At 39.0% G+C, this 26,634-nt stretch overlaps 1 protein-coding gene across 4 annotated transcripts; it reads right to left on the bottom strand.

Annotated features, from left to right (window-relative positions):
* Nucleotides 1-771: 771 nt before the first annotated feature.
* On the bottom strand, nucleotides 772-25,991 carry hip1rb (huntingtin interacting protein 1 related b). 4 transcript variants are annotated; one of them, XM_030142806.1, is made up of 32 exons: nucleotides 25,614-25,706; nucleotides 15,473-15,536; nucleotides 14,907-15,049; nucleotides 14,756-14,812; nucleotides 14,049-14,129; nucleotides 13,890-13,966; nucleotides 13,709-13,770; nucleotides 12,755-12,895; nucleotides 12,542-12,599; nucleotides 11,974-12,049; nucleotides 11,584-11,751; nucleotides 11,410-11,465; nucleotides 11,236-11,308; nucleotides 10,749-10,932; nucleotides 10,566-10,654; nucleotides 10,349-10,465; nucleotides 8,870-8,971; nucleotides 8,485-8,679; nucleotides 7,141-7,288; nucleotides 6,910-6,996; nucleotides 6,687-6,794; nucleotides 6,343-6,479; nucleotides 5,156-5,266; nucleotides 4,813-4,871; nucleotides 4,629-4,659; nucleotides 4,467-4,529; nucleotides 4,200-4,300; nucleotides 2,851-2,956; nucleotides 2,502-2,625; nucleotides 2,367-2,428; nucleotides 1,974-2,204; nucleotides 772-1,890 (listed from the first exon to the last, which is right to left on the bottom strand). In XM_030142806.1, the coding sequence occupies exons 1-32, from the start codon at nucleotides 25,704-25,706 to the stop codon at nucleotides 1,882-1,884; spliced, it is 3,213 nt and encodes a 1,070-aa protein (XP_029998666.1). In that variant the 3' UTR covers nucleotides 772-1,881. The 4 variants fall into 4 exon arrangements, with proteins under 4 accessions (XP_029998666.1, XP_029998665.1, XP_029998667.1 ...); XM_030142805.1 differs by lacking the exon at nucleotides 772-1,890 and having other exon boundaries at nucleotides 1,959-2,204; nucleotides 25,614-25,991; XM_030142807.1 differs by lacking the exons at nucleotides 772-1,890; nucleotides 25,614-25,706 and adding an exon at nucleotides 19,303-19,375 and having other exon boundaries at nucleotides 1,959-2,204.
* Nucleotides 25,992-26,634: the final 643 nt, after the last annotated feature.

Genomic DNA, 26,634 nt, shown 5'->3' with positions numbered 1-26,634 from the left:
TCACCAGTAAAATACACCCTGACATTTACACAAGAAGTGTTTTAAAGATGAGATTGGCTACATCTGATGTTTTTATCAAGTATTTCACAAAAAAAACCTTTACGTAAAGCTAAATGTTAGAGTAAAAATCCCACATAAAACACATGATGGCTAATGTTTGAGCCAACTGTGCTTAATTGTGCATTACGTTTGTAGACAACTAAAATTGAAATCAACATAAAAATAAGCATATATATTACATATACACGTAAGAGGTAAAATCATGTTCTTCGAGGAAAGAGCAGTATATCGGAATGAAGACTGACATGTACTACACCCCCTGAAGGCAGCAACCGCCATACACGTTTACCTCAAAGCCTACTGCGCATGTTTTGATTTAATCTAAGATGTGCATTACCTTTTGTGTCCATACAACCGTCTAATAATACATCCATGACCAAAACACTGTCAAAATATCACAGCACTACTTTATTTCTATGGCTTAGACAACATGATCATAAATAATTACCAAACAGACACACTGCCATGTAAAATAAAGAAGGAATTCAACCAAAGTCTGACCTATATTCAAATTAATATTAACATGTTAACATATTGCATATGCACAATTAAAAAAAGTCTGAGAATTCAACAATTTGAGGTATAGGACGTTAGAAAAAGTAATAAAACTCAAATGTATGGTTTATCGTTAATGTATTTTATGTGATTATGGTGATAAAATGCACTTGTAACATCTTTCTAAACTCCAAACAAAATGAGTTGACACAAGAAGACATTAAATCAAACATTTATTGTTCATTTGTTTTACATTTACACTTCTTACAAGGAGAAACCACCATAATCTTTACTAAAATATATTAATAGATCTGAGTGTATAAAGACATTTCATACAGAAGAAAGGACAGGAAATAAAAAGATGCATTGTAAGACCCTGTAAGAAAAGCTCCCAGAGGCAGAGAGGACTTATAGTGTACTCATAGTGTACATCAACTAACCCTAAATCTCCATATTCAGCCTAAATTAAATATTTGATAATTAAGGACGCCTACATCCAATATTTATGTGCAAGCATTAAGTTTTTCTATATATTTTTACATACTATCCAAAATAGGGACATTCAACAGATGACTATGAAGACATGAATTAGATTGTGTGCAGCTCACACTCCTATACAGACTGTGTGTCTTTACAGGTTATTTTAAATGCATCGGTACAGTACATTTCAAGGCCTCTCAGACAATCTTGCACTGTTGAGAAAAGAAGCTGTTTTGCACATGAGAGGAACACTGTCCATCACGAAGGCAAAGCCAGAGGTATGTCAAACTTTTCCAGCAACCTGGATGCACATGATGTGATTCCCTAATTTTCTTAATAGTGCATCACAACAAGAATACAGTGTATATTGACAAAAGTGTGATGTGCTCCATCATAAAGGTCCAAAGTAGTGTGCAAAAAGGACACACAGCATTAGCAAGCTAACTATTGACAAACAGGTCCAAGATATGCTGCTGTTGTGTGTCATGAATTGTATGCTAAAAGAAGTAGTGTTTAATCATCTAAAATTTTAATGATGCATTAAAAAAAAAAAAAAAACTTTCACACAGCTTTAAAAGTAAAAACGTATTTCCTAAATGACTAACATTAAAATAAAAAGATTTCCTTTGGGTATGTATTTTAAGAGTCGCGGCATAGAGACAGCATGTTGTCTACAGGCATCTTTTGATTGGTTTTGGCAAAAAAAAAAAAGAAAAGAAGGAAAAAAGTGAGGTGCAGGATGACACAGAGGATTGTCAGCATGCAACTGAAACAAACTGCACATTCACTAAGAGGCAATCATCATCAGACCAATCCATCCAGAGCTGTCAGCTTCTGCTCAGACGGTTACTTAAACTGCAACACACAAGAAAAGAGAAGCGGTTAGCATAAGACTTATCCAACTCTTACTCTACACATTTCCCTCATCTGGGACTTACCATAGTTTTAGGTGGTATATTGGGTTTCTGGGCCAGCGCAGGTTTCTTCATGAGAGTGGGCTTTGTGGGTTTTGGTGACATGGAGACGGGATGGGTTGTTGAGAAGGTTTCTCCGTTCCCCTCTGAAACCTGATCAAGAGGAACCCCTGCCAACACGTAGTGCTTCTTCCTCAACTCGCCCAAACGCAGGCGCTCATTCTCCAGCTGACTTTCCAGTTCCAGCACCTTCACCTGTGAGGCGGAAAATATTCAGATGGTTACTGACGAAACTGGTTGCTATTGCTGTGCTGTAAATTAGTTTATTTCACTATACAAACACTGAACCAGTTGAATTTCAAGAAATTAAAATTGTAATAACGCACTATCCACTTTGTATGGGTTTTCACTACTTGCCTGTGACTCCATTTCTTCTTTTTTCAGTTTAATAAGTGACATTCCAGAGAAGTCCATGGTATCTGCACAAGACAGAATTATTAGGATCTAATTTGAATTTAATATGACCCAGAGTAGTAATCCTGTTATACCCACCTTTTTCCTCCAGATGTTCCTGGCCTGTCTTGGTTGAAGCTACCACATTAGCAGCCATCTCATTCACGAGTCGAGACGCCTGCTGCAGCGTTGAGAGCTTCTTACTGTTGCGGTCTGCTTTGACCTGAGAGCACAAGAGGTTTTTCAGTTTGGTGCATGATGATTTCAGAAAAAGTTGCAGCCTGAAACTGATAATTTTATAAAAATGTAAAATTAAAATTTGTACAATTAACAGTGCACAAACAAAAGCTTTTTTTTTTTTTTTTTTTTTTTTTTTAAACAATAAACCAACAGATTTATCTTTGAGTTTTCCTTAAAAAATGAGAGATTGTATATTTCATTTTCTTACTTTTGAAGCAGCGACCAGCTGTGCAGTACTAGCAGCAATCTCATGAGAACAGACAATCAACTCCTCATATTTGCCAGTGTGCAGCACCACTTTATCAGCAGACTCCCTGGGTGGAAGGTAAAGACACCATCACTCTTCTTTCCACTCATTATGATCTCTTGCACTGATTAATTTACTTTACACATAATCTACTTACTATAAACCAGGTCTTTTAAGCTGCTAATGGTATACATTTTAACTTGTCTAGCCTAGAAGGCTGGAGAATAAGCTTGTGACCAAAGGGTCACAAGCAATGCATTTAAACCCCCCCCCCCCCATCTGTGCCCTGGGTGCCTGACATGGCAACCCCACTGCTCCTAGTCTGCAGTGTGTGGTGTGTTCCTGCATATTCCGGTGATGGGTTAAATGCAGAGGGTCAGTTCTGGTGTATGTTGCATGTTCATATGTAAACTATATACTGACAAAATAAAGATTCTTTTTCTGATTCTTTTTTTCTAAATATCATCCATGTATCTAGAAATGTTAAAATGTAACATTATCTATATTCACAAATCTACAGCAATTTCAGACACCCTTAAAATTTTAGATAATTCTAAATATAAACTAGAAGCACTCGGAGAGCGCAGACCTCCACCAAGGCTGATCAGTGGCCCCCCCTGTGGGCCCCCCCACGCCAAGGAGGTTATGTTTTTGCCAGGGTTTGTTTGTTTGTTTGTCTGTCTGTCTGTTTGTCTGTCCGTTAGTGTGCAACATGACTCAAAAAGTTATGGACAGATTTTGATGAAATTTTCTGGTCTGCACTCCCCCCCCCCCGATCACCACCAAAATTTAATCATTTCTTCCTTATCCCATTTCCAACAAACCCTGAAAATTTCATCCAAATCTGTCCATAACTTTTTGAGTTATGTTGCACACTAACGGACAGACAAACAAACAAACAAACAAACAAACAGACAAACAAACCCTGGCAAAAACATAACCTCCTTGGCGGAGGTAAATATCTGCAGAAAAATCTGTTTTGTTTCAAAAGGTGTGGCTGCATGAGACAGACAAACAAATGCATTTTTTTTGTTCATTGTTAACAAGAAAAGATAAAACAAACAAAATTCTTGTCAGTTTCCACATGCCATACCCTGGGTGTGTTTCACTATCTTGCTGAAACATCCAGTTTTGACCTTGATGGTACAGAGCATGTGCAGAAGGGAGCATGTGGTTTGGAGTTTGGAGGTTTGGAGTTCAATAACTTAAGAGTGATTCTTAATGGAATATATCACAAATGCATGGGGTGTCCAAAAACTTTTTTGCACTACTGTTTGCACATTGATTGTCATGTATATTTGTGAACTTACACCATCTCTGTGGCTCCCCATCCCACTGCCTTGGCAGCAGAAATGAGCCCCTCAGTCCAGCGAGAGTTCCTGGCGTAGAACTCCTTAATGGTCGCTGCACCCTTAACAAGTACAACATCAGCACTGTTAGTCCTGCTATGTGTTTTTTTTTTTTTTGTTTGTTTTTTTTTTATAAATGAAACCAGCTCAGTTTGATCTCAGTGTGAAATGAAGGCTGTTGAAGTAATTTGCCAGTTAGGACTATAAAATTAGCATTGTGTGACTCACCCGCCCACCCTCCACAATCTCCTTTTGTAAGTCTGTAGATGCCACAACCAGCATGCGGATGGCCTAACAAATAATAACAAGCGAAAGACAAAAAGATGCATTTTTATTAGAAGGTTCATCAACAATACAATATCTGTAGACAAATATAACACAAAGCTGTACCTTCATCAGGTCTGTGCAGCTGTTCAGGATTCTGTAAGATAAGGTAACAGTAGATATCATAATAATAATAATAATATTACATTTTTAATTCCTGCATGACATTTATGATGAAAAATTGTAGTGTTGTATTTATTTTGCATTCAAAGAAAAACTGATCTGATATTATATTACACTGATAACAAACCTTTCATTGACCTCCAGTTTCATTCCTGATGTGTCCTTTCGTGCCTGATTCATCATTTCCTAAACAGAGAAAAAAGCAGGATATTCATCAATGGCCAGAAGTCAGTCAGTTGCAGATAATATTAGAATATTACACTAAACACGTGAAACTAATATTGAATATAAGGATCATTTCACACGTCTATTCATGAGACAGATGCGTAGGAGAGGGAAATGGTAATAAAAAAAAGTTGCATGACTCCCCCACACAAGGATATATTTATCTAATCATTTTGTTACTAAGGGTCTGCTTTCAATAAATACATACATGGAGACATAAAATGTAATATATTTACATGACTTACATCAATTCTACGGACAGCTTCTTCAATAGCAGCTGATGTTGCAGCCATTTCTTTATCAACCAGATCTCCCAACTCGTCCTGGCGAATATCCATACTTTTGGGCCGCAGCTCCTGAACACAATAAGAGAAACAATAAGGAAAAAGGAAAACAAAAAACATCCAGGGGAGGGTTGAAATTCTACATCTAATTACCTGTCCCCCCGAAAAAAAATCAAGTAGTGCAATAAATGTCTGCAGAAATGTCACTGAACAAAACACATGCTATTTCTGTTTTAATACTTTACCATTTCCTAAATTCAGTGACTGGATTAAAAGTACACCGATGCCTTTATAATGTACACTGAGCAAAAATATAAATGCACCATGTGACACTTTAACTTTTAAATAGCAATAGGTGTTGCACAATATATTAAAATCGCACACAGTTTATTCTGTTGATCATTGTGGTACAGATTACTGTCTGTTAGAACATGATAGTGGTGTGTGGCATTCAGGGACATTCATGTGGACACGGTGGGGGCCGGTTGAAAAAAAATCACAACTCAATATCTCATGTGTCCACCATTGGCTTCCCATAGACCAACACATTGTCTTCTCATCAAGTTGACAATATTGTCAATTGTGGCCCGTGGAATGTTATTCCACTCCTTTTTGAGGGCTACACGAAGCTATGGGACATTAACCAGAACCATTCCCACATGATTTGCGACATCTGTGGCATGGTTACATCTGAGGAAATGTGACATTTTGAGGTGTCCTTTTACTGTCCCCAGTATAAGGAGGGCCTGAATACTGTTAATGCTGTTTAAGCAGCGTCTGGACATGCTACATCTGTGTTGTGGATGGAATCACTAGACCACTGTGCAAGTGCTCACTCGCAGAGATGGACACAAAGTTTGTTTATAAGTCAAGAGAATTAACCATGTTTTACAATTATAAGATGTCATGAGCTCATTTTGGGCCATGCGTCTCGACTTACACAAATACCGTACATGGTGCGTTTATGTTTTAGCTCAGTATAGATTCTGGTGGGGATATGACTCATTTCCTGCAAAGCTAGATTAAACTAGATATGAGTTCAGAAACCTCAGTAATTTCTTACACCCATTGATAGAGCAAAAATAACAACAACAAAAAAAAGAAAAGGGTTTTATTTAGTATTTCCTCTTATAGAAATGTTCACTGACCTGGCCCAAGTGCAGGATCTTTTGAACAATGACCCGAATGAAGGCTGGGTCTGCCTTCTGGAGGGTGATCTTGGTCTTCAGATCCTTTAAGAACTGCAGACTCTCGGTGGCACAGGTTCTGCAGTTCTCTGTCAGTTCTGCAGGGTGTAAATGACCAGCAATCTGTCACACAAACTGCTATCTAATGTAGTAGTACGTATAAACTCACTTCTAAAATACTTCTTTTACAGAGTTTAAACAAAAAATATGTGATCACAGATGTGTTTTATGGCTGTATGTACTCTCCAATGTTTGTTAAAATGAGTTTGAGAATAATATATTCATAGAGGTAATGTTCTTCTTACTATCTGCATGGTCAGTGGGGGCCATGTGTGCCGTTGCACTGCCGTTAACAATTGTATCGGCAGCCAAGTGGGAGAACTGGGTCAGAGCCCTCAGCAGCGCTCCAGCATCTGGATACAAGAGCAAATCTTACATGAGCTGTAGGCCATATTCACAAACAACAAACCAGGCAAACAGCATCTTGAAGACAGCACAGTATCATATCATAGAGCTGGAAAAACATACCGTTCATGTTTGTCAAATATTCTGCATGGCCTTTCTTTAGCTTGTCGATGGAAGTCAGTGTGGACTCAGCCCGACTCACGAGGTAATCTGTGTTTGGATCACAGACGGTAACGTTAGACTGAAAAAGGAAACTCACCATCATTCAGCTTTGGCATTTGGGTTTTACAAGAATTATACAATGTTAGGAATGAAGCCAGTTATTTGGGAAATTGTCAAGCAGATGAGTCTGACCTGGAGAGCTGGTGCATCGTATGTGGAGGGGATCGTCAAGCTTAGCTACAGCATCTTGGATAATGTTCTCAGCCTCTGTGACGGTTCCCTGCAACAAAGCAAACTGCTCCTCCAGAAGCTTCTGTTTCAGCAACTCCTCCTGACTTGCCTGCATGCAAATAGCACAACAAAAAAGAATGTGCAGTCAGAACATCACAAAAGACAACCTAACACGGTGGGGAAAAAAAATCTATTTACACGCTCCATGAATTCACATTTAGCATGGGAACATTTGACATATCAGGTCAGATGGCACTGTAGATTCATGGGCTTTATCTGTTTGTCTGTGTTTGTCACAAACACAGGTTCAGTGTAAAACATGCTCAACAGCCAAGTTAACTTCCAGTAGACGGAAAAAAGCAACTTAAAGGGAGCTGAGAAATTAAACTTTAAATTCTTAAAATGAATTTCTTTCTCATTGGCTGGGTATTCATGTGCCATTTCATCAATAAAAGCATGTTTGAATAAATTAATTTCATATCTTTATTAAACAGGCACAGACTACTGTTTAGAGTGTATATGAGCAGTGTAACTATCAAAGCAGAAACACACTTGTATACCTAATATGCAGACTTTAATGTGCTTTTATTTAATGCAAGTCATATTATCATTGCAACAACATTATCACATATCTTAGATTTTCCTCATACAACACATGAAAACCCATAGTGTCTACCATCCATTTATGGTCAAGACATAAACGTCAATGATATCTACATAGTGTATCCAATACTACAAAGATTACAGTCACACTGAGACCTCTTACTATCGAGGTTCCAAGTACAGGGGACAGATCTGCCTATGATCTATTTTTTAAATATTGAACACCAGTATCTTTTCTAAAGCCCTGTTAGAGCAGAAGAGTTGCTGAGCATGCATATTTTAAAAAAATACACAATGATGCTTCTTGCTGACATTTATGCTGACCATGTTGCAGCTACAGACCTCCTTAAGGACTATTTTAGACCAAGCTGAGCTTAAACGGCTTCAAACCAATAACTGTGAACCCCTGTTTGAGAATCATTTCACTGAAATCTGAATGCACTACATCAATTCAGTTACACAGAATTCTTCAGGATCTTCTAGACTTCAAGATGTTATTAATATTAGAATATTTGTGGCCATGTAAATAAAGAAATTTGTGCACATGTACCATTGGGGAGAACCAGAAATTGTATGTTTTTGATTTCAATCACTAGTCTATTCTACAAGGTAACTGGTGCTGATTCAACTAAATGGAACGTGTTGGGCTGAGACTAGTTTGACATTCACACTGCTGCACTGGGCTCCGCTGTCTCCACTGACCTTGTCCTGCAGTTTGCCCTGCAGCTCGCCAAGCTCCCTGCTGTTCCTCTCTCGCTCCTGCTGAAGTGATGACTGCTGCACCTGCGCAGCCTGTCGCAGAGACGACAGCTCCGCCTCCTTCTCACTCACAGATCGCATCAGACGCTCCTTCTCTGCCTGCAGAGCTGTCATTGAGCTGTTCATTTGCACCGATGTCTGAAACAGACAAATGGGAGACAAGGGAAGCCAGAAAACACAGATGGTTGAGAATGTCTGAGGGGAAGTCTGTCCAGTAATGTGCGACAAGCCTCTGTACTCAGAATAACTCTACATACTAAATCAAAATGAATGAACTGAACATCATCTGTGTCTTTGCTGCATTCTCACTTTGCGTGTGCACACTCACTTGTTCGCTGCTCTGTAGTGTCGCCTTGATACGTGAAATTTCAGCCAACTTCTCTTCCAGCTCTCTCCTCAGCTTCTCCATCTCAAACTTCTGCTCTTCTAGCTACAATGACAAGAAACAGTGTTACTCACATTCACTGACAATGCACTACAACCTAGCAACCTCCAACAGTCTCTTTAACACAATAAGTTCAAGGTGGCAATGGTGCACCTTTATTCCACTTTGCTCCTTTGTATAAAAAGGCACCAACATGGAATAAGAAGGGTCTTCAAACATAAAGTGTCTGGATTGTGCCACTAGGAGTCTTAGAATCAAAATAAGAATAAAAACATAGTGGTGCATGATTTGTTGACGAATAAGTTCATTCTTCTGTTTAGTGACATACAGTATATTTATGTCATTTCATTCAAATGAAATAGCTGCAACTAACATTAGTAACTTTATATTTTTTATTTTTTGCAGATATGGTACATTATAGCTTTAACCTATTAAGACCCAAATATCCACTGTCGTCCAAAAAGATCTACTGATCTAAAATGTTTATTAACTGCTGATCCACTAATCTTACCAGTACATGTAAATAACTGGTTCAAAAGGCAGTTTGTCATCTTTTCATGGCCATTACATATGACCCATTTGGACGTTATGAGGCTCCATAGTGAATGTGGAAACACTGTCATTTTCTACAACATCGATTCACCAGTAAAACCCGCAAAGTTTGATAAATGACAGTGGATGGAGGAACTTGGTTTGTGTTCAGTTAGTAATAAACTTTACTGAAAAAGTTACTATCTTCAGTTTTCTCTGTTTCTGATATAATGTTTGAATTTACTCTGAGATTTTATGAACATCTACATGATCAGTAAGTTAAATATAGAAAAATACCTGATTTTTACTAAACAAATGCAAAATAAAGAGGATACCATTACAATAAACGTGATAATCACTTAAGAAAGGGTAAATATAGAGAAAAATTAATTTGCGAATTGCCACAAAAGTAGCACGGGGTTAAGCTTGCACCAGAGTAATCCCAAACCACAAAATCATGTCTGTGTAGCAGAGAGCTGGCATTGTAGAAAAATGATGTGACATTGTAATGATGTGCAACCTGCCGCACAGGGATTTAAAAATCTTAAACATTTTCCATAAAACATACAGAGGACAAGACGTTGTGGTTGGAAAATGTCCACAATCTGGGGGCAAAGCGAGGTGTCCTCTGTCCTGTAAACAGAAGATGAAAACACCTGCCCCTGTTGCTTTGAGAGCAACACCAGTCCACCTGTGTACAAATACCTGCATATGTGTTACATTAGGCACTAAATCCGAATGTCATGCCTCTGATTCAGAAAAAAACAGCTTGCTATCTTGAAATATGTGAAACAGGCAAAGCTTGCATAGGTCAGAATCTTCTTAGCAGCATTGTAGTAAGACTGCTGTGTAGAAAAAAACTTTCTTAAAACAAACTCACAACCAACCAACCTTCATGTCAGCTTCTTGTTTAATCCGATCCACCTCGAATGACAGCTGCTGTTTGGTCCTCTCCACTTCATCCTGGGTCTGCTGTGTTGCTGACAGCATCTTCACAGTGTCTGCACTCTGTCAGCACATTAACACCTTTAATGTTACCACACACACTGAGCTGCTGACATCTAATTCAAAACAAACACCCCTGCATTGGACTGTGGTCTGTCTGTACCTTCCGCAGTAGCTCTGCATGGCTGGTCACCAGCTCCGTGTGCTTTTCTTTCAGCTTATTGTACCGCTGCTCAGTGGCTTGGGCTCTTTCTGCACAGAGAAGTGAGGCAGCAGCATTATTGCATGAACTGCATCGATCATAATGGCCTCATATGTGTGAGAGAGTGTTAAGTTCATGTCTTACTCTCCGCCTCAATAAACGTGGTCTGTAAGCTGTCATATTCTGCATTTCGGCGCCGCATGGCTTCCAGTTCCATGCGCAGCTGCTCATTTTCTACAAGAGCTCGCTGTTTCTGTGCCCTCTGTTCTTCTAGCTCCGCCTCCAAACTGTTAATCTGGGACTTCAGTTGTGTGATATAGCGTTGGGCCTTGAAGAGATGAAAACAACAATCTGCTTTTTAAGGACAGAATGAGTGCAATGATCAAATTTTCCTTCATAAAACACCTTTTGCAGGCAGAAATGTTTGTGTGACCTAAACAAATCTCTACTGAACATCCTTTCTTTTTCTGAGGCTACTTGCCACATTCCACATATTGAGAGCAGCATTTGCATCCACCCAACATATGACCCAGATACTTTAGCACATACATAATAGTGCCATGTAGTGTCACACCTCCTGTATTGCCCCAAAAAGAGTCGAAATCTCAAACAACAGTTTACTGCTCCTTACCTCTGCTTTGACTCTCTCTAGCTCTGCTCTCAACAACTCAAGATCTCGCTTCAGGCTTTCAATCTGGAGATCCCTGCCAAACACAAAGTGCGTTGTCACTGCGTGCAGACAGACAAAAACTGAAACCCAGCAGTCTGTTTAAAGTTCCCAGGTTACAGTGGGAAACAGACTCACCTGTCATCAAAGCCTCCATTTGGAGGTCCAAATGTCTGATCAAATATGTCCATTTGCTGAGAAAAAGTGAAAAATTCAGATGTTTAAACATAAAAACAGTCATTGCTACGCTACTGCTGAATGAGAGTGAGTGAATGTACTGTCTACATGGATGCATCTTTTTCTGGGACATACCTGCGGCTGTGCTTGTATGCTGGGTGTAGAGACATCGCTGACCTCAATGAGAGGCTCAGGGTCGTCATCATCATCATCTTGTTGTTCTGGTTCATCCTCATCAGGAATAACAACCACTGGTTTCACATGCTTCGCCAGAGAGGCTGCATGCAGAAAGTTGGGTGGAGACTGGCAAAAAGACAAGAAACACAGTATTTGTCAAACCTGTAACAGCGTGTCCTCTGAAGGGAAACCCAGATGTAATGTCTTCCTTTTGTGTCAATAAGCCTTTTACCCACTTTAAAGATATCAAATTATCAGTAACAGTATTAGGCTGATGATGACATCCAAGATGGATGTGACTCAGCATAGATGTCATCCCACCTCCCCCCCATCACTCTGTGTTCTTACATCAGGCAGTTTGGGAATTTGGATCAGTCTCTTGAAGTAGAGCATATCTCTGGCTTTATTGAAGAACGTCTTAAGGCTGTGGGACAAATGAGAACAAACTATTACTCATATAACATTAATGTACAAAATTCTCCTCATATATTGCAGCCATCATGCTGTATTGTACAATATTGTCCACCATGGTCAGAAATGGCTTTCATATGAGTCACTGAAGTGTCATGACTGAAAACACTCATGAACGAAGATATACTGTAAAACTATTGTGTTAACAAATCCACATGTTAATTTAATACACCATCAACCCAGATGATTCTTCTCTTTAAATAGCATTTAAGACATAGATGATTCTATGACACACTACACTGTGTCACAGAATCATCACACTTTGTTAGTGTGTGCACACTAGTATACACTAATAAAGTGTGGGAAATGGGGAGCAGCAATGGGCAGATTTGCATGGGTGATGTGGTGAATGGGTGAGGCAAGGATTATGTTGCACACTTTCTTTGGTGAAATAATGGCCCTGTCCCCCTTTGATTTATTAAGCCTGAGGCCTCAGATGACCTACCTGTGGAACTGGTCATGGAAACGATCACGGTGTCCTTGTAAGGTGTCAGCGGGGAGACCTGCAATTCATAACATGTATAAAAATGTGATCTATTAGCAGAGAATACTTGATTTTCTTGCTTTACTTGTATGTACATGTATAGAATTTGGCACTTTTTTGACATTCAGCAGATGCAGCAGATGCTATTTTATGTCTAATGGTAATTCTTCTTACAGGCATGAAGTTTGAATAACAGTTTGACAGTGAAGTGGTAGAGGTGGCTACAGTCTTGGATAACTTGGATGAGTGGAGCCAGGCGACACTGGCCAGATGTGAGAGTAGAGATGGCGATGGATGTGTTGAGCTGGCGGAGTACTGAAAAAGATATCAGAGACAGAGACAAAGATGTCATATTACTGCTGCACAAAATGCAAGAAATGGCCTCAATCAATAAATTGAGGCTCAGTATAGAGGTTTAGATTCAACAGAACAGATAAACTTGCATTTCTGCAAAGATCCTGATGAGAACCCTGTGCAAAACACTGGTAAGTAAAGTGTACAACCCAGTGAGGCAGCTTCTGTTGCATACTTAGCTTTCACATTTGTTCTCTTGTTACTTGGGCACAAAGCCAACAGGTGAAGGAGTGATAGGACAGACTTTGTACAAAATACCAAACATTTCTAAGACAAGATAGGTAATCCACCTGTAAGTGTTTAGATAATGTCACATAAGACCACAAAGGAGCCATTAGTGCAAATGTTCAAGTGTCATTTACAATGTCAGCATTGGCACAAGTACACATCCAAGGTAAAAACTGGCAGATGTTGTCACAGTGCAGTTGGAAAATGTGTTTATGGAGTTCAGATGTGATCCTGACACTCCTCCCTGCCCGCGAGGAACATACTATTAGAGCGTAAATAGAGGAAACTGGCTTAATGTCCTTTACTTGCAGGCATTTCCTCATCATTGAAAACAAATTAAAAGCACAAATAGCTGAGCATGATGTACAACTTCTAGGCCAAGTGACTGAAATCTACTGCAGGAAAAACCAGTAAACCTGTCTTGATTGGTGCTCGGCCTTTTGTGCATAAATAGATAATGTCAGCAGGCCTCAGCCCTCTACTGTGCAGCTCAGGTTTCCCTTCCTTGGAAGAGTAGGACAGAGGAAAGGTGGGAGTTTTTTTTACCTGTCTCAGCGAGCCTCAGTTCTGTGTCCATGTAATCGAACACCTCAACTGTGAGCTGGAACCTTCAGGAGAGAAGTTGATAGCTTTGTTAGAAAGAATAGAGGCCACACAGACCAGTGGCAAACCTTGTCCATTTATTATATGAATTTAAAAGCTTAGTCTTTGCATTTTGGAAACATACACGTTATTGATGTCTGTCCCAGCAGTGCGCTCCAGGACCTCATCTGTAGCCTCCAGGTTTGGTGGGATCTCCATGTGCTGTATTTAAGTAAATTTTTACAGGTTTACTACCAGTTTTCATCTTGGCGTCACCATATGAAGTGACATATAATGCTCTTACCTTCACATGAAACTCCATTTTTGTACAGAGCAGCTTTGTGTAGAGAGCAACCAGTTGGCCATATTTGTCATGAAGGTGGGCCTGGAAACCACAAAAAAAGTCACACACACACATATACATACATACATACACACATACACACACACACATATATATATATATATATATATATATATATATATATATATATATATATATATATATATATATATATATATATATATATATATATATGTATCTGCTATTTTGGACTTCAAAGTATATCAAACCATAAATGAAAGTTTCTACTGTACTATCTTAAAGGTTTGATATAAATATAAGTCGTGCATGCTAGTATGATTATGAGACGGTGGTTTTGGAGTCTGTTTTGTGCAGGGGCCAGTTATTTGTTGATGTTAGCCAACTCCATTCTTATGCTAACAGAACCTACTGGTTCTACTGTAGCAAAGCAGAGGAGACCCACTGGAGAAGTTGGGAGTGAGAGTAAGGAAAAACAACAGCAGTGCTCATAGAAAACACTGTGCAAGCCATTATGGATGTAGTGAAACAGTTGTTACCTTAGAAATAGAGTTGGGCAAACTTAAACCAGCAACCAACTCCCAAACTTCACAAAAGCACATCAGCATATGCAGTTCTTACATATTAAACCATTAGAATATTTCTGTAAAAAGGACTCCAGATAAAATGTAAAGTGAAAAATGACTCACCCATAGTTTCCCAATTTCAACTAGACTACTGTGATGTCTCATACAGTCTTGTAAAACCTATGAAAGGTATCATAATCAGAAAAACAAGTACATTTTGCCATAAAACCACTTAAACATACACAATAATTAGACGCAGTGACAGAGGACTTACATTACGGTGTCCATCTCTCAGGACTTTGTGCAGGACATGGCAGAACTTCCAGCTGAGGATGGAGCTGCTGGCCAGAGGAAAGCCCAGAGCGTAGGACCAGAAGGTGTAAGCCCCCTTCTCTCTGTGAGTTCCCAGGATAATTCCTGTTATAGTGGTTAAGGAAGCACAAAGTAACACAAGAAAAGCACTCGGAGAGCACAGACCTCCGCCAAGACAGATCTAACCCCCCTCCAATCACTATAATTTAATCATTTCTTCCTTGTGCCAGTATCAACATTTCCTGAAAATTTCATGAAAATCCATCCATAACTTTTTGAGTTATCTTGCTGACAAACAAACAAACACGCAAGCAAACACACAAAAAGTGATCACAATACCTCCTGGTGGAGAGAACAAGAGTGCGAATTAACCCACAAGACTTGAGGATATCCTATTGGAGAGTCAGCCCCACTTTTATATCAAAACAGGAAATGCAGTAGATCACACACAGAAACATTCTACCATAATGCTGTTTTTATAATGACAAAAGAATGTTTTACTGGAGTGGGATTGTTATTAAAGGATACGTCGTGCATGCTTCTCCTTCACAGGGGTCTCAGTGGAGTTGATGGCCTTGCTGATGCTACTCAGCTAGAGGAAAGGAAAGCAAAGGAGATACTCAAAAACTCAGAATAAAAAAAGACAAGTAAAGACCTCTATGACTTTGACTCATTACACAGGCTTTGCTTTCATTCTCCACCCACATAACCAGTTGTAGAGCTTACAGTACCTGAAACAACAAATGCACAAGTCATGAGAAGCTAAATAAAGACCAGGAGTCAAACAAATGATAACACGCTGCACTGCAATGGCAGGAATGAATCGGATAACAATGACTCTGCACTGTGTATACACAGTGTTGAACAGATGGACTTTCAGCTCTCACCTTATGCTTAGCCTGTCCAGAAACAGCCTGTGACTAATTCTGAATGAACTAATAATTATATTTTTACAAAATGGAATGAAATCAGTCCTAAATCTGGTTTGCCATGAGGTTTAACCAAATAGAAATGGAGTATGGTGATAACAAAACAAGTACATTCCCTTTGTTTTTGTGCTTCTATTATCTTGATTGAAATATATATTAGCTTTTTCTTGTACAATTTTTATTGATAATAATTAACTGAAGGAAATTAACAAAGACATGTTTTTGTATGTTATTACAACTACAGGACAGAGCAAATTCCCTTACAACCTGCCTAGCAGGTAAAACAAGAGTCACTAAGCGTGCCAAATCCAAGAAAACCCACGGTGCGTAACAACCTCCAAAAACACAATCTCTGTCGAAAACGGAGACAAACTGATTTTGTTATGTGACCTCACTTCAGGGCAAATAAAACTACACCTTTGACACTAGGGAAGCTCACTTGCATTCTCCAGTTGCTGACGATGCACTGTTTCTACTTTGAAAAATAAAGAGAAAATCTGCAAATCAATATGGCATGTCTTTGAATATATATTAAGAATATAAAAAGGTCAAAGAATCTGCACGCAGTTCTAAGGATTTCCATTTACATCATGAGGATGAACAATACAAACTAAAAAATGACATTGGCAGCTTTTGTGCTTGTGCCTATTTATTGTGTGTTGGCAAACAAAACACAATAAGCCTTCAATCACAAGAACATTTTTTCACATCAAGATATCAAAACAACCCAGAAGACAAACACTCAAAAAATCATTACTATGGGATGCAGAATGATTTGAAAGAGCTTAAATTCTACAGCATAAAAACTTGATTTTTCTTTTGCTTCTCCTCCTTGTCAAGTCTGTTCAGATTGTCTAATTCAAAGTCCTGCTGCAATTCAAGACTGACAGCAGAGGATTACAGCGCAACCCTCCCCAATAAAATGAAACACGTTTGACCGCGATGTAGCCTTCTGGGGTCAAACAAGAGAGATTTAAATAATTCATATGATTACATAATGAAACCAGACAGCACAATTATCCTGGACTACTGCAACGTTATCTCTAAATAAGGCTTTAAAACTACAAGATGTGTGCCAACGTTAATGTCACTGCTACGTTTTACATGAAGAAAGTGAAAAAGTAGAATCATTCTACTCTCCATGTGCATAAACACAAGTGCATCCGCTTATGATGTGGTTAGTGCAGCAAACTGTATGATGCCCAAGAGCCAACCTCATCTTGACAGCGTTACATAAGCAACTAATCCAACACAGAAATAAAGCATTAAAGCTGCTATGATTTCAATCCCCTCCTTTTTTATCAGTTTTTCCTACATTGTCACTGTGCTAAAAAAGGCTCCACAAACATGAACCAATATGGAACCAATATGCATCCTTATAGGTTGACACTGGATTCAGTAGTTTCATCTGCAAAATACAAATCCCTGTTACATTTTTATTTAAAACATAATTATATATCAGTGGCTGAGGTTCTAATTCCACAAACCCTATAAAAGCCTCTTTAATACACTAGAAACCTGGGAGTCGCCACCCAACCCAATTTCACACACACACAACCACCAAAACATACATGGCCACACAACAAAGCACAGAGGGGCTACTGTGGGTGAAAACTGGCTTTGAGAGAGGGGTGTACTGGTTAATAGGAGACTCCCCCCGCCTCCTTCTGACGCAAATGAACTGCTAGTTGCTCGTTTACACAGGGCAAGTGCAGTGGGCTAGCATGGAGGCCCGTGTGACAATGAGGGGTTTGTTGGGGGAGGAAGGCCGACAGCTGGGACAGAAGATTGGGTTGGATGGGGGCCGCGCTCTGGCACACAGAGCCTGGCACAGAGGCCTCAACAGATGGCCGCTGAGCAGCGAGGCTGCAGGGAGACTCTCATAGTACATTCAGAGTAGCTGTCAGTCAGAGAGCAGCGAGATAAAGCGACAGAATGGTGGAGGACATTGAATGCACCACAGACAGTACATGTTTACTGTAAAGATCAACAAGCGCACTCCTGCAGTCATTGCATTATAGTTAGTGCTGAATACTTTCACTAAATATTTGTATCATGGTGTTTTTGTAGATTCTGGCAGTTTCACACAATACAGAAGTGATTTTGTTTTGTTTCCCTGTCTGGGCCTTTATATAGGCTTTTGGTGTCTTATACCAACAAGAGTGCATAGACAAAAAATATTTCAAAGTCATCAAGCTGTTGCTTCAGCCTACGCCTTTTCGCCCATGTTTCATACAGAAACTGTATGTATGTATATGTCGAGGCCCAAAACGGAATCTGGCCCGATTCAGAATCGGGCCGGCCCAGAATGGAATACTATTCTAGGCCGGCCTAGAATGGAATCCTGCTGCTATAATGTTATTTTTATACCATGTTTAATGGAAATGATCCATAATTCCATAATTTGTCATAATTTTACATTTTCAGTCTTACATACCTTGAGTAACTATTGTCAATTTCAGTCGATTTCACTGTACCATATATTGGTGGGGAGTACCACTAGGTTCTATTTGTAAATAAAGTGTATTATAGTTTACAATTAAAATGTTGTTTGTTTCATTTTTTTGTCAAATATTTGCAAATTCCATGTATTGATTTTTGTAATAATTTAGATCATTTGCATTAAACATGGTATAAAAATAACATTATAGCAGCAGGATTCCATTCTAGGCCGGCCTAGAGTAGAATTCCATTCTGGGCCGGCCCGACTCTGAATCGGGCCAGATTCCGTTTTGGGCCTCGACATATATATCATGTTCCGTTAAATGGATGAATAAATTGCTAACAAACTAACATACAGAGAATACATTTTGGCCCCACCAATGATACAATATACTGTATGATGGAGTCAGCGTGCAGGTAAATGTTGCAGAATTTTTATTGCACACACTAAAATGTACCAAAAAACAACCCCCCCCCAAAAAATAGTATATAACAAAAAGTTTAACATTGCGTTGGAAAATATTCAATATTATCTCATTCTCTGAAAATATTCTAACAATATTATACAATTTACTTGTGATGGAATAAGTGTTGTTTTAGCTATGACACTACATGAAAATCCAGAGTTAACAGGACTAAAACTGCTACACTGGCCCATTCGGTAGATCACCCAGCACTACACGTACTGGGACATTTTTGGAGGCGATAGCCAGTTTTAGTGTCACTGTTTAGAAAAGCCCAGTGCACCTAATCTTACATGTCCTTGCTCAAGGCCACTACAGGAATAATGGACATCGGGTGCATGAGGATGAAAACTAGGCTCTATAACTAAAGAAACATTTACCTACTACTTTACTAGCATCATATTGTAAAGCTTTGCTACCACAGACTATAACATCAGTTTCGACTTACACACATTCACACAAAAATACCCTGAACACCACGGTCAAAGGTGAGTCAGATGAAATCCAAACTTTTTATACTAACAGAGAAACGTCGTCCAAGGGCTCCAGACATGCTGACACCGTCGACTACGTGGTTGTATGAACGGTAAGCCCTGCATCTGGTTCAAGCGTCAGTCTAATCCCCTGACCAGCAGAGAGGAGAAGTGAGAGGGAGGGAAAGCCCACTCTAATCCCAGGGCCTGCCATAAGGTCTGCTGCCAGCTAGCATTACTGTAGATACACACTCACTGTACACCATCAACAGTCCATCACATCTCTAACCATGAGGTGTCCCTGCTTACCTTGTCATCCCTGTTCTTCAGCAGCGTGTCCATGTGCTTAGACATACTGCTCTGACAGAATACGTACAGCTAATAAAGCACACGCCTGAACCTCTCCACACTGTACATAAAACACCAAGGCTGCAGTACTTATTGCAAGTCCTTATCAGCTTAATTCAACACTCCGCTGCTGGGGATCGTGCTCACAAGGTCACTCAGAAACTTCACAATGGCCAACACCTATTAACTGAGGTCAACTACAGGTAGTAATATCAACACAAAAACAGTGAAAGTGTCACACGAGCTGCTAAGGACAAGCAGAGTGGAGGTTACGTTCACCATTTAGACTCAACACCTGGATTTCCAATAAGTGTTGCTCAACTTTTTCGCATAAATGTCCATTTTAGAATCCAGTTTAAAATAACTATTTGTTTTTAAGTCCCTCCGTGGTCTTGCACTGCCCTACCTCTCTGAGCTCCTTCAAACATACACATTGACTCGCTCTCTAAGATCAGTTGATCAGCTGCTCTTGATGGTGCGGAGAACAACCTGTAAACTCTGAGGAGATCGGGCCTTTGCTGTTGCTGGTCCCAGTGGAACAACCTGCCTCTGTATGTCAGACAGGCCTCCTCGTTGCCCGTTTTTAAATCTCCTCTTAAAACCCACCTGTTGTCCTTGGCTTTTTAACACTCTTGCAATGTTGACATTTGGTTTCTGTTTTTATATTCTAACTTGTTTTATTTATTTGATTTTATTGTTTCTTAATGCTTTTATTAATTTTATGTATTGTGCTTTTAGTCTTCTGTACAGCATTTTGGTCCACTGTGGTTGTTTTAAAGTGCTTTATACATAAAGTTGGATTGGAATAATGCACCTTCATATTATGTTTTCATTGTTTTACAAAGTTATTTCATGGGCTCGACTTCTCTTCACTTATCCTTCGGCTCATTTGTTCCTTTTCTGATTAAACTAGCACAGCTTCTCCCACATCAACACAGGCAATAACTCTAACACAAGCACATGCTGGAACCAACAACATAACTGTTTTTTTGCTGACAGGACATGGGGCACAGAGATGCATACTGAATATACACTAAAATACATTTAAAAAAAAATACTGTATATGAATGACAAAATAGTAGATATATCTTCCCTGTGCATGTTGCACAAAAATATAAACTCTGAGATTTACTGTCAAAATTAATGTTATGATACTGTTTAGATTAAAAGCACACAATTGCACACAGACAACACTGAAAACAGCTTTAGTACAGGCACACAAATACTCATGCTGAATAATATCCACACGTTGTCCCAAATACTGCTTATATTCACTTAAACAACTTGACAGTAAGGTACTAACTTTTGGAAATATGGCTTTAATCCATAAAGACCCAGTGCTACTTTTGTGTCAGTTCCCAAATCATTGTTTTTCTATTTTTAACTTTTCTTAAGTGGTTTATCACCATTTATTCTAATAATATGGTCAATATTTTGCATTCTTAAGTGAAAATCAGGTATTTTTCAACATTTAATTTACTGATGACTGACGTCCATAAAAGCTCAAATTCAAGTTAAGGGTTAAAAACAGAGAAAATAGTGGAACAAGTGACTTTTTCAGTAAAATCTATCATTAACTGAACATAAAAACAAGTGTCTCCATCCACTGTCATTGATCCAACTCCATGGGTTTTACTGGTGAATCCACATTGTAGAAGATGACGGTGTTTCCATGGTAACTACGGAGTCTCTGAAGATCCAAATGGGCCATATCTGATGACCATGAAAAGGTGACAAACTGCATTTTACACCAATTATTTACATGTATTGATAGAATTAGTGGCTCAACAGTTATTAAACTTTTTATATCAGTAAATGATTTTGGTTGCCAGTGGGTGTTTGGGTCTTTATGGGTTAAAGGCAGTGTAAATGGATGAACTAATGAGATTAAGTATTATTAGGTTACATCTCACTTTGTTGTTAGAATTAAATTACCTATGTAACTTCCCCATAGATATTTAACAAAAGTCCAGTTGTTCTTTACCAACTCAATTCTATTTTTCCAGTTTGTGGAGCTCTGTGGCTACCTTGTGCTTCACATTAAGATTGTGATTACGTTTCACTGTTTAACATGAATACAGTGCAAGCAAGGATCATATTTACCGCAGTATTATCACAATCATGAATTAGGTCTCTAACATCAGTCTGTTTTGAGTAAATACACAGAATGGATTGTATCATGAGCGCATGTTTTGCAAATAATGCATAAGCAAAACATGAGCAGTTTTAAGGATTGTGATCCTTTTTGAATATGTGAATGAAGTCACATTTTGTTTCATGTACATGTATCAGTTTTCATGATTTATTTCTAAGGACTAAAGCATGATTATTTTGCTTGTTTTGTTGCATATTTGAAATAAACTAAACTGAACTGATGTTTGACCTAAGACTGGAGTCCAGACATGGTGATAACATGAACAAAAAAATAAAACCTTGTCTTCAATCTGTTCAGTTAAAAGATATCACCTCTAATTAATCGTTTCCGTCAGCTAGAGATAATAACTAAAGTGCTTTTAGTGGGAATTCTGTCTCTACTCCCACTCAGTAGCTGTGTTTACCCTCCAGAACTCCCATCCCCCTTCCCTGTCTCATGGGCGCTCACTCAGGCAACAGGAGTGAGGCAAAGCAAACAGTTCAGATGCACAAACACACAGAGCGCTATGAGAGACAGTTCACCTTGGAACCGAGGTCAATGTAAAAGAGGAGAAAATGCAGAATGAGCTGAGTGAGAATTACAATTAGTGATGGAGTTTCAATCAGCCTCCTGGATGAATCAGCGGGACTAACAATACTGTGTTTACTGAAAAAATACAGATCACTCCTACACAGCAGCACTTTAAACAGAATGGTTTCATTAAAAAGCCTTTGGCACGCTGTGAAACCAACAGTCACTTAACTGTTACATTTTAGTAAATGGTGCACACATAGTTAGGAGAGAAGTCACATAGAGAGCTCAAGTCCCGCCTCTTCCACTACGACCCATGGGATCTAACTTCGGAGAAACTCAGTGGGACGAGAAACACAATTTTTTAATCCCATTTAAACTGTGCCACCATTTACACTTATGTTATTTATCATGTTAAAATGTAATTTTATGAACCAAGAAAGAGTTCATGGCAAAGACAGTAAAGAAACATCGAGTTTTGTGTTTAACAGCTCAGTGAACTGCATCTTTTGTTGCACGTGATAAACATCACCAAGACCGAAATAGCTGATGTCTTCACACATTTTACCTCAATCTTCCAGAGTGAGGAGAAAACGTACTAGAAGAGGTGAGAAAAAGAAAAAAAAAAAAAATCTACATTCTGATCATGGTGAAGCTGCAGACATCTTCAACGACTCTGAACTGATCAAAGACAGAGATAATTATGATTACGTCACCTTCACAATATCCATGTGTCATCTTTCCATATACTCATTTCACACTGATACATAAGCCGTTTAACCACAAACTGTGACTTTCTTAACTTGTACAATGATCTTTTAAATAGATAAATGTCATATGAGTAAATGATTCAATAATTCAGACAAAATCCAAAAAAACACCTGTTTCTCACTATTGACTGAAATGCATTTCCTTTCACTCCCACCAATATTTGGTTTTTAGGGACTCAAACTAGAGATGGAGGAATCTTCAGTGTTTAGGACAATATATGATTTTAATTGATTGTTTTCTGGCAACATGAACTGAAGATAAAGTTTGATTCAAAAATAGTCTTTCTTTACATAAACATTTTGGCACTTATGACTGGTGAAACACATTCACTATCAATGGAAGATGCAATGCATATTGCATTGTTGTATATTAGATTGTATATTTTTAGATGCCAATTTTATTTTTATTTTATTTTATTTTGCAACTGTTTTTTGCGCAATCGGGGCCTGTCACAGCTCCCATTTCACTGTCATTGTCTTGTCAATGTCATGTGACAAATAAAGATTCTATTCTATTCTATTCTACTCTATTCTATTCTATAAAGAAAATCACCTTAACTTATGGTTGATTATGAAAGCTCTCTATGGGCATAATCTCAATTTTGTGATTTTCAGAAAACAAAACCTTGACCAATCAAATGAATTCAATATACTGCCCAACCCTCGCAGCAACTAATGATTACTTTCATTATGGATTATTGTCCAGTCCTGTTTGGTCCACAAATTAAACAGATTCCGTTGACTACCACAGAGGAGTAAACAAAGCAGAAAATACTCACATTTAAGAAGCTGCAGTTAAAGAATTTTGATGTTGCCATGCAAAAAAATAAATAAAAATTATGGGGTTATGAAAATAGTCCACATCTCATCAATTATTTGAAAACTCGTCACAGATCTCCTGTATCTAGTCGGATGTTCAGTTCCACACTTACTAATCAGTGACTTGAGTTTGACAATCAGTGATTCAGATTTATTCAAGTATTTATAACCTCAGTTCAATAAAGTCACAGACAGTTCATTTCAGACACACAAATCCGCCATTGTTCCACTTATAAATTCTGTTTCTTATTGGCTCTAGGTCTAAACACAAGCCAGCTAGGAACCAGGTTCCATCCTTGTCCTACCCACTTCATTTCTAAGTTGCTGAGTGGATCCATTGAGCTGCATGGGGGTGACACATTACACCGTCAGTCAATCACATTACCAAGAACACCGGCCAAGATAACTAGTCTCTGCTCTATTCTGAATGTGTTAAGAGTTTTTAACCACACTCTGGTTTTTTTTTTTTTTTTTTTTGTTGAGTCATAGCACGCCTTGTTGAACATTTATCTCACAGCATGGAAATGTGAGGGAACAATGCCTAGGTTTCTAATCAGACTGTGCCTACTTATTGCCATTTGTTGTTCTGGTCAACAAATATGCTGCAATATCAAACAAGTGAAACTGGGTTTAAGTCAGAACTGGAACACTGGAGCAGAAAGGGAACTATTGAAGAGGTTTAATTTTGCTCTGTTAAACTATACATATTATATTATTAAAGCCATATATAAGTTTTTTAATCATTTCTAAAGAAAGTTAAACCACTGGAGCTCCACCAACATGAGCATGAAAAGAAAATACACCCAGCAGAGGGAAGCTCAGCCCATATTAGATAACAAAATGCTGTAAGTGCTGGAAGAATGAGCTCCCAGGCGGCTGCTCAACAGTTTGTTTAGTTACTCAACCTCATTTCAATCGACTCGGGCTTGTGCGTGTATGTGCCTCCCATGAATGACCAGCTTCAGTACAAGAGGATGGTTTGTCACAGTTATTCACCAACGCTTAGGATAAACCTCTATCTTCATTACTCATGTAGGATGACGTTTACTGACTACAGTGACCAGAAAGCACATGAATGAGATGAACCTCACTCCTTTTGGTGGCAGCGAATCAGATTTCCAAGCACATCAGAGCAGATCTTCTATGTACTATGTAAATGTACTCCACAATTGGGCTGTTAAAAGGAAAAAAAAATGTCTGTAGGTGGGGAAAGACGGTCAAACAGGAAGAACTAGATTATCATGACACCCATGGACAGACTTCAGGGAGGAAGGAATGATGTGCAACAAGGCACTGCTTTGTCTGGACTGACTTTAACCACATTTAACCTACAAACACATCCCTTTAAAGGATATTCATGCTATTTTGTTGAAATTTCTATAGACAGTGAGTGACCTTTAAAGCTCCCACTGTTTAATCACAATGTTGACTTTGCAATGTTAGATCTGCAATTAAGAAACTATTTGTATTATCAGTGAATCAGGCACACACCAGGGCGCATAAACGCTCCACATTCCCAAGATGTACTGCAGACACAACTTCACATTAGGAAAAGTTGGTTCAAGACTTGACTTCTGACTCGACTAATCGATTTATCGTCATAAAGGCAGAGCTTATACTGCAATATCTCCCCCCAAAACACGTCCTCAGTGCTTTGGAGCTGTGGCCTATGCGGTAGACTGTGGCATCCACTAAACCCCACAGCAGGCCTGAGAAGACCCCCATCCGAGTCCCAGTCCCGGACCCTTCTTCTATTTACCTGCTGCTTGTCAAAATGCTCTCTCTCGGCTCCCAGATTGGCCTCGGTCCGCCTGGTTTTCACCCTCGAAGGCACCTGTCTAATGCTGTTCATCCTCCTGTTTGGACTATGACGCGCTCACAACGAAACGGCCGCTCTCCTCCTCCGGTAAATGTCCTCCAAAAAAGAAAAGAAAAGAAAAACGTCCGATTGTCAATGGTTTTCCCTTCTATCTGTCGACCGAGTCCGGGATCCCTGTGACACTTCCAAGCAGCTTCATTATCTGTGGATGAAGCGTCACTGAATGAGGAAAAGAAAATGCACGGAGCGAGTGAGTGAGTGTGTGCGCGCGCCCTGCGTGCGTTACGTGGACGGATCCTCCCCCAAGGTGGAGGAAATCATCATCATGTCTCCTGCCCCTGACATCCTCCGACTCTCATGACAGCTTTTTTTCCCCTCCCACCTTTCTAATGCAGGTAATGTCATATACAAATCAGCTTTTCCACGCTGAATTTCTGCTATGGATCTCTGTTGTTTATGTCTCCCTCCTTCAGATGGCCGCAGTGACGTCATTTCAATGAAACAAAAGCCACATGGGGATTATTTTGGACGGTTTTTATAACCATAATCCAGAGATTACATCTACTTTTACATCTCATATCAGACAGGCAGTGTAGAAATGAAGGGTAAAAAACGGAGGATGAATATAGTTTTAAAGCCACCAAACATGGGCACGAGCAGGGTTACAATAAGTTCATGAATTTAGAAGCAAAGGTGTCCTAGTGGGACAGGCTGCAAAATCTAAGAACTACTATAACATATAAGAATTTTTAAAAGTGTGAATAGTGGAGGCTAAGACTCATCAACATGAATATTATTGGGGTGCAAAATTGTTTCACATCATAATAATGTTACTTGGATAAAGGACGCCAATTATTAGTATGAATCTAAGACTTTGGATTTTGCTTAGATTATATTATGTGTTTTATCTATATTATTGTTTAAAACTGTGCCATCTTGTTATTTTGTTTTATTTCTGCAA

This window comes from Sphaeramia orbicularis, chromosome 9, assembly GCF_902148855.1.
Source record: "Sphaeramia orbicularis chromosome 9, fSphaOr1.1, whole genome shotgun sequence".
Classification (NCBI taxonomy): Eukaryota; Metazoa; Chordata; class Actinopteri; order Kurtiformes; family Apogonidae; genus Sphaeramia; species Sphaeramia orbicularis.
This window is presented reverse-complemented; position numbering and strand designations above follow the sequence as displayed.